Source organism: Magnolia sinica, chromosome 4, assembly GCF_029962835.1.
Source record: "Magnolia sinica isolate HGM2019 chromosome 4, MsV1, whole genome shotgun sequence".
In the NCBI taxonomy this organism is placed as follows: Eukaryota; Viridiplantae; Streptophyta; class Magnoliopsida; order Magnoliales; family Magnoliaceae; genus Magnolia; species Magnolia sinica.
In genome coordinates this window covers 114,686,523-114,695,502 of record NC_080576.1, presented here as the reverse complement: position 1 = coordinate 114,695,502, position 8,980 = coordinate 114,686,523, and the positions used below count along the sequence as shown (strand labels likewise).

The following is an 8,980-nucleotide window of genomic DNA, read 5'->3' as shown; positions in this document are numbered from 1 at the left end:
ACACCCACGTGCATGGGCCTACATATTGGAAACGGATTTGCTATTCCCACTGCCACCGGCCAGTGGCTGATTGTCGGTGCTCCGTGGCCCCCACCATGATGTATATGTTTCATGCATGCCATCCATATATTTTTCTAGATCATTTTATGATATTAGACAAAAAACGATGTATATCCCAATCTCAAGTGGACCACATTACAGGAAATGTGTGTTGAATGATCAGTGGCCATTAAAAACTTTTTAGGGGCCATAAAATTTTTGGAATAAGCTGATCTTTGTTTTTTCCCTTAATCTAGGTCTGTAGGACCTAATCAACAGGTTGGATGTCAAATAAACAGTACAGTGGGCCTTAGGAGGATTTTAATGGTGGATATCCAATTACTATTATTTTCCTGTGGTGTGGTCCACCTGAGATTTATATCCCTCTCATTTTTGGGATTAATTCCTAAAATGATATGTAAAAATGGATAAACAGCATGGAGGAAGCACATACAACATGGTGGGGCCCATAGAGCACCAACCACCTGCCACCGGGCTGGTTGCAGGGGGAGTACCAATCCGTTTCCATATAAAATCTGCTCGGCCTATCAGATTATAACCGGATGGTGAGCTCCAAACCCAAAAATGAGATAAATCCAAGACCCACCTGGAACAATGGGGATGGGATGCTAATCATTAGTTTATGTGTATAATCATCATGGTTTGTATATTTCATCGAACCCATTTAATCAATTAATCAGATGCATATAGCTCACCGGGATGAAGAGACTGTACAAAAAATCAGTGCTCAGAGGCCAACACCGTGTGAATTTTAGTTTTGGAAGAAAATTTACATCGTTCCGATTAATGTGCCCATATGAGTTAGTAATCAGTCATATATAACGTATAAACGGTAAAAATAATGCTTCTCACCTGATGGACGGAGTGGATTTTATTTTTAAACATACAACATGGTGGCCCACGTAGCTAGGGAGTTTTAGGCCGCTGATTAAAACCGGTTGGAGATGATCCTGGTCCGGGGTTTCCCCAATGAATCCGATGCATTGTATCACAATATGATACGTCTCCGGGCTTTGGTCTTTGAATCCCGGTTGTCTTCCAGTGATCCAAGCCGTTTATATGACGAATTTCACTTTGCAAGATAGAAATTAAAATAAAATAAAATCTCTCAGCGTGGTTATTTCAACTCTTCGATAATTTGGCTCTTTTACTTTGAACATGAACGGTCAGCATCAATTCTGTTTAATCAAGGGTTAGAAATATTTAATCTGAGAATTGTTTTCGTTGCTCTCTATTCAATGATATATAAACGGTTTATATTGATTGAAGAAATAATCGAATCAAACGGCTAGTGGCCCTACGTATCTTATTGTAATAAATCGGGATGTACTGTAGCAAACCTCATTTAGTCCGGATCCTCTAGTCAATGTCAACAAGTCAATATCCCGTCAAAGGCCCTCTCGTTCCCGAAAATAGGACATCATCCCCAAACCGTAAAACCCGCCAGCAACCGCCATCTCTCCCTCGCCCTTTCCCATAAAAACCCACTAGCAAAACTAAGAGAAAGCATCTCTCTCTCTCTCTCTCTCTCTCTCTCTCTCTCTCTCTCATACCAATCGACTAGAAAAACCAAGAGAAAGCATCTCTTCTTCTCCTTTCATGGCGTCATCTTCCAAGAATCCTGATCTCCTCATCGATTTTTCAAGAACCCTCTCTCAGTTCTTCCGATCAAAGCCTCCTGCCTTTTTAGCTTCTGTCTCTATCCTCACCCTTTTCTTCTTTATCATCTTCATCGCCTGCAACTCGCCTTCCACTACCATCTCCTTCTCCCCTTGCTTTTTTCTCAAGAACTGTACCACTGTTTCTTCCCAAGTAGTTCTTCTCAAGAACATCTCCACTCTCTCTGTTTCTGAAAGAAATGAAAGTTTGTTGAGAAGGGAGATTGGTGGTAGATTCAAATATCTGATGTCGTGTGACATTTTTGACGGGAATTGGGTTGCAGACTATTCAAATCCACAGTACTCACCTGGGTCGTGCCCGTTCATCGACGATGCATTCAATTGCATTGCGAATGGGCGGTCGGATTCTGATTTCCAAAGACTGCGGTGGAAGCCCAAAGGGTGTGAGATTCCAAGGTTGGGGAATTCTCTGTTTTGGCTTCTGTTTTTCTTTTTCTCTTTTTCGATTTCTTGATGAAATTTTCAAATGGGTGTTTGATTTTCACTCTTTTGAGCAGATTGGATGGGAAAGAAATGCTGGAGATGCTGCAAGGAAAGAGGCTCGTCTTCGTGGGCGACTCTTTGAATAGGAATATGTGGGAATCGCTTGCCTGCATCTTGAGGGAATCTCTGGAAAATAAGAGCAGAGTCTTCGAGATTTCAGGGCGGCAAGAATTCAGGACCGAAGGTTTCTACGCCTTCAGATTCGAAGTACGTTTCCAAGAAAACTTATCTTGGTGCTTATGTTGATTCCTCTATGTTTCTACCTGTTCCTCTGGGTGTCGGATACTGGCAACCATGTTCTTGTGATGTGGGTTTCTTTTCTAGATATGTAGCCTGTTTGATCAGATGCAGGAACTGGACTCTGTCGAAACAGGGTCATGCTGTCAGATTCCCACACTCAGACTGGATTCTGCTTAAGCATTTGAGCTAACATTGCTAATTATGCTGGCCCTTCTCTTTTGATCATGTAGGATTATAACTGCACCGTTGAGTTCATGAGATCACCATTCCTAGTCCAGGAATGGAAAATGACAAATTCAACTAAAGAAACACTTCGCCTGGATCTAATCGAGAAATCATCTGAGAAATACAAGGATGCCGATATAATCATTTTCAACACAGGGCACTGGTGGACCCACGATAAGACATCCCGAGGGTAATATCAGAAAATTCAATCTTTTTAATTCTGTTTTTGTTTTTTCTTTTTCTTTTTTGCTGTAGTAAGCGTTCTTAGGTTTTGTGCTTAATAACATATATTAATCAGAAAGGATTATTACCAAGAAGGCAATCATGTGTACCCGGAATTGAACGTTGTGGATGCATACATGAAGGCATTACAGACATGGGCCAGATGGGTTGAAGCCAGTATCGACCATAACAGGACTCGGATCTTTTTCAGGGGATTTTCTTCTACACATTTCAGGTAGGTTAACTTGAGTTAATCTGCTACACTATGATCTAGTATAATTACATGCAATGCGTAAATGAGAATGTGAGTATCAATGGTTCAATCAGTTTTCAGTTTGTTCAAGTGGGGTGTCATACAGTAATCTAGATCATAAAGGTTCTGGTCCACTGTTGATGGTCCATGCACCAAAAATCACCCAGATGGAATAATAATAACCCTTTGATTGGATGCCAGGAGACAAGGTAATTAAGAAAGAAAAAACCGCAATTGGACCATACGCAACCAATGAGGCCAGAGATTCAATGGCTATGGTTTTCCAATCTGAGAGAATTTTTGTGCAACGGGCATTTATCCTGGGCTCATCATAGATGTCCAAGCCGCTAGCCCCACAAACCCAAATTATAAAAAACAGATGAAATATGTATGTGCTATCATATTGAACAGGGTATAAAAACACTTATGTGAATCAAGAGATTGAAACTGTGGTGTTACAGAGGTGGCCAGTGGAACTCGGGTGGGAACTGCAACGGTGAGACACAGCCAATCACGAATGACACATACCTGGGACGGCACCCGCGTATTACGAAAATTCTTGAATCTGTGATTGGTGAAATGAGAATGCCTGTTTCTTACCTCAACATCACCAAGATGACAGATTACCGCAAGGATGGACACCCATCCATCTTCCGGCAGCCTGGGACAGAGAGATCCACCATGGGAGGGATACAGGACTGCAGCCACTGGTGCCTTCCTGGAGTCCCGGACGCCTGGAATGAGCTTCTCTATGCAATGCTTCTAATATCTGGCCATGATTTCCAAAGCAACTAAACAAAGAATTATCAGGAAAAAAAAAATCCAGCAATTGTACATAAACAACGCTTTCAAGTACTCTGTCTTCTACCCATCACATTATCGGACTGCTCAACACATTCGTCAGCGTTGTAACAGTTCACAAGGGAGTATAAGAGTCAATTGAGTTGGTGTTGGAGCTGAGTGTAATCATAATTTACTGTCAGTGGGTATTCAATCACATTCTTGGGGTTAAGGGCGCATTTGGATGCGCTATCTAATCACATTGCAATTGTTAACCGAATGAAGTGGAAATAACCAAATTGACATTTTCAATTTTATTGAAGTTTTATTTCCTACAATAACTAATGTTAGTAAGGTAAAATTCGTCCATTTTATTGAAATCATCTTATTGAGGTTTCCAGTCCACTTATACTGTAATTTTGACAAGGTTGCACGATGCCCCACTTATTGATGTTGTTAGCCCTGATTATCCACTGCATTCAAAAGCTTTAGCAGTCTAAGTGCTCATTTTGAAGAGTTCTTTCATGCTCTCAATTTATCAGTTTAGCCCAAAAGATCAAAAGATAATGGTCATTCGAGCACTCAAATTACTAAACAAGACTTGCTTATTTTTAATACATAAAAGTAAAAAATTATTGTTTTGTTTAGAGATAGTTTATCGGTTTTCAAGTGAGTGGCAAAGTTAGTTTCCTTACTAAAATAATTAGAGGTCATTGTGGGTGCTTGTAAAATCTTTTAGGGTAAAGATATTATAAGGGCTGTTTGGATGCCTATATATAAGTACTTGTAACCCTTTAATAGGTTGTAAACACTTTATAAATTATAGGAACTCTTAGAATCATGATATTTTTCTATAATTTGATTACAATAAAATTGTTGTAGATGCTTTATAGGCTGTAGACACTTTATAGGGTTGTAAATACTTTACAAGTTACAACAGCTTTTAAAATCATGGTATTTTGGTGAAATTTGATCATAGTGAAATCTAATTACAAAACAAAAATTTAGAAATAGTTCATCATTGTTTCAGTGAACGGTAAAGTTAGTTTCCTTATTATTGGTTCTGTTTGGATGTCTATAATTGACTGTAAACCCTTTTACAGATTGTAAATACTTTACAAATTAAGAGTTTTAGAATCATAACTCTTTGTTGTAATCCATTACAAGCTCAGTAGTTTTCTTTGTTTTTTTCCTATGAATTTTTCAAGAGAGGTTCATAGCCCACCGCCTCTCTCTCTCTCTCTCTCTCTCTCTCTCTCTCTCTCATAGCTGGAAGCTACAAGTTATTTACAAACACTTCACAGTTCAAAGCCAAATAAGAACTGTAAATACTTTACACCTTGAAAGGCTTTAGTTTTAAGACAATAGATGTATCTTTGACCTTGAGTGTTTTTCTTCTTCTTCTTCTTTTTCTTTTTTTTTTTTTGGGTTAAACTAGCAGTATACTTTCATTACAAAAACAAGTTATGTATCAGCATCAAAGTATGGGCTCCATGGCGAGGTGCCAACCTAAGGAGATGCATACAGTAATGGGATCCTTTTGCAAGAAATGTTGACATGAATTGCATTATGTGTTCCACGGAGTCACCAAACGAGCGGATGGAGATGAGAGAGCCTGTTAGAGAAATGCAAGGGATTCCGAATATAGTTCTTGGAGCTGATTAATGGACATCGATTGTCAAATTCAGACCCTCGTCCTTTTTTCTTTTTCTTTTTTTTCATTGGATGCAACCAATCGATTAGATAGCATCATATGCTCAATGTGATTTTTGGCCTCTGATTACATCCAGAAAGGGCCCATAGGATGGTTTATTGAAAACTTCTTAGGGGGCCATAGAAGTTTTCGATCAAGCTGATATTTGTGTTTCCCTTTCATCTATGTATATGTGATCCCATGAATAGGTTGGGACCCAAAAACTTGGTGACATCAACACACCATGGACATACGCAATCCACTTCCAAAGAAATGCGGGTACTATGCAAGAGGCCATCTCAATTTTTGACTAGCCCTGTGCCAATTAATGGAGTGGATGTCACAAAGACATTACAGTGGGTATAGCTTCTGCTACTTTCCTGTATGCCATAAACCTAGGCAATTCCCAAGTAAATTTTTTTTATTTTTTTATTTTTGTCTTCGTTTGTTCTATATACAACTTTGCCAGTTAATCAACCCACGAGCTTGGGCACAAACCTTCAGAATGTCAGGTAACGTCCAGACCTGAACCAAAGACCTGGACTGGCTGTGGACTCCGCTCTATTTTCTAAGATGCTCAATTGACCCAAAGTCGTCTTGATAGCTACACTATCAGATTTTTCAGCACTGACAAGTCCTTGAATGCTATCAATAACTTGCTCATTGGTCCACATATCTATCGTACGATGTCTGAACACTCTGAATTCTATACGTGTGGGGTCTTTCTTTGCGATCCGATCACTCGTCTAATGGTCCCCACTGTGGAAAGATCCTCTGCGAATCTGTCAAATTGAAAATTCACAAAATGTGTTTAAGTTGCTATATTTTTTCCATACAGATTGTTTCATCTCAGTCACGGTCAAGATCAATTGAGGCCTACCTGTAGAGATGGTGATATATATGGTTGGAACCGTTAGTATTTGGGGTGCTACTTTAGATGGGTCACTTTAAAAACTTATGCTGAGGGGATAATTCTATTGAATGATGTTATGGGACTTATGGAAGGAAAGTTTCCAATGCCTAGCATTTTGTACTCCGTGAATTAATGGCCATGATCGTCCTTTTGGTGCGACTATTGGACCACACCACACTAACTAGCAGGGATAATGTCTTCTAGGTGAAATCTTTGGATGTAAGACATGGCATAGGGATATTTTTAGCATGGTTGGACCAAAAGAAGGTGAATCTTAAATTGGATATAACTTTTGACCTGGGTATCATCACGGGCCCACAACCTATCATTCTTTGCTGTAATGGGCATTTGATCGTGAGCTAATCGTTCACCCAGATACGCATGCTTCCACTAATGGTGACACTCCAATCCTAACTTTTTGGTGGGACGTTGCCGACCTAACTCATGATTTTCAGTTTTATGGTGAAGAGATGAGGCAGCACACGTGATTTGCACGGTGGATTTCATGAATAAGACGTGGATCAAGTGGTGTTGCCAACACCACCCCCATCTGTGGGATCACACTGCGAGAAAACGAAAATCAACAGAAGGCCTGGACGGTGTGGATATAAAACAAATACATCATGTTACGCCCAGAGTAACACATCAACACAGTACTGCTCAGGGTAGCGTAGACAACCACAGCTAATCTAATCCGCGTCCAACCATGTCACCCTCGGACCCGGTTTGGCTAGTGGTCGGTGCTATGTGGACCCCACCATGATATGATGTATATGTTTTATCCACGCCGTCCATCCATTTTTATAGATAATTTTATAAATCCCGGGTGGACCACGCCATGGGAAAATATTAGTGAATGAATTTCCACCATTAAAAACCTCCTAGGTCCTAGTGTAATTGTTATTTTACATCTAACCTGTTTAGTAGGTCATACGGACCTATGAGGGGAAAAAAAATATATCAGCTTGATTCAAAACTTGTGGCCCCCAAGAAGTTTTAAATGGTGGGCGTTCAATCAACACTATGCAGTCCACTTGAGATTTGGATCAACCTCATTTTTGGGCTTACAGCATAAAATGACATGGAAGAATGGGTGGACAGCATAAATGAAATACATACATCATGGTGGGCCCCACACAGCACCAACCACTAGGGAGTAGCCAATCCCTTTCCTCCAATTAGGGCCATTGTGTAGCCCATCATAATAGGTTCTGTCTCCGTACTAAAATTTAGACAGATCGACGCTCCAGTGGAACAAACTTAGGAGATTGAATGCCCACTGTGAAAAATTTATTGCGAGCTACAAAAGTTAGTTTTGATGAAGTTGATGTTTGTGTTTTCTATTCATCTATCCAGACATGACTTTATGAACACGTTGGCTGTCAAATAATATTATTTTTTGACTCGTACCTTAAAATAATCTGAATAAAGCAAATGGACAGTTTAGATCAAACCCATACATTACGGTAAGCTCTATAAAACCCCTGCCTCGACCGAGTTTGTTGAGACAGGGAAAGGTGCAATCCGCATCCTCCCTGTACTACATTTTGAATGGGCCCCACCCAACCAATTGAAAATCCGGGCGCCCATTGCCAGATCTAATTGTATGTGGGGCCCACCGTGTTTGTATATTCCATACAAGTGCGCCCCACCCTGATGAATGCACACTCCAAAATATAGGCCATTCAGAAACTCAATTGTGGGACCCACCTGGAGGTTTTAGATGTTTTAGGCATGATTTTACATGGTGTGGCCCACCTGAGTCTTGGATTGGCCTGATTTTCTGGATCTGAGGAGAATATGATGAACTGATTGGATCCTGTGCATGCATCGCAGTGGGCCTTATACACCATGTTGTAGATTAAGCTTATTCTACAAACGTTGCAAAGGTTCCAGCCTCTACATGGAGTAGCTAAATTGTCCAGCACCGCTAGTGGGTGGCTTGAAAATGGACGGTTTTAAAGAAAAGTAGGCAATGGTTAGAAACTTGGAGTAGATGGTCCACTTACTGCTCTCTGTGCGTTGAAAATGCTGACCATTAAATTGGAGGTCTTCAAATGGACGGTTAGGATAGAAAGGATCAACGATCAAAATCAAACGGCTAAAAGTTCGATGATCAAAATGTTAGAGTCCTCCCTTTGATGTTAATTTTACGCACTGGCCCATCCAGACAGGGGCCCACCAGATGAACAGCTCCGATCACTGTAAACAGCTCACGTTTATGGTGGAGATCCAACCAGGCCCAGGCAATCAAGTGATGGACACAGGTAGCAAACGTGTGGCTAGCAGAGAACATCATAAGTCATAACAGCTGAACGGTAATAAGAATCGGGTCCACTTGATCACGAGCTTTCAATATGGTAGAGCACAAGAGATAATCTCCACTGTACAAGTGGCAGGGTAATGAATTAATCAGGACCGTCCATCTAGTT

At 40.5% G+C, this 8,980-nt stretch overlaps 1 protein-coding gene across 1 annotated transcript; it reads left to right on the top strand.

The window, feature by feature from the left end:
• The first annotated feature begins 1,628 nt into the window (after positions 1-1,628).
• LOC131244658 (protein trichome birefringence-like 4) lies at positions 1,629-4,257 on the top strand. The gene is made up of 5 exons (XM_058244156.1): positions 1,629-2,135; positions 2,237-2,429; positions 2,693-2,877; positions 2,986-3,144; positions 3,624-4,257. The coding sequence occupies exons 1-5, from the start codon at positions 1,660-1,662 to the stop codon at positions 3,955-3,957; spliced, it is 1,347 nt and encodes a 448-aa protein (XP_058100139.1). The 5' UTR covers positions 1,629-1,659; the 3' UTR covers positions 3,958-4,257.
• Positions 4,258-8,980: the final 4,723 nt, after the last annotated feature.

What these genes read in the sequence shown, in the direction of transcription:
- LOC131244658 (XM_058244156.1), top strand. Translation starts at nt 1,660, where the DNA reads ATGGCGTCATCTTCCAAGAATCCTGATCTCCTCATCGATTTTTCAAGA. An exon ending in AAAGGGTGTGAGATTCCAAG is followed by an intron (nt 2,136 to 2,236) that starts GTTGGGGAATTC and finishes TCTTTTGAGCAG; the next exon opens with ATTGGATGGGAAAGAAATGC. An exon ending in TCTACGCCTTCAGATTCGAA is followed by an intron (nt 2,430 to 2,692) that starts GTACGTTTCCAA and finishes TTGATCATGTAG; the next exon opens with GATTATAACTGCACCGTTGA.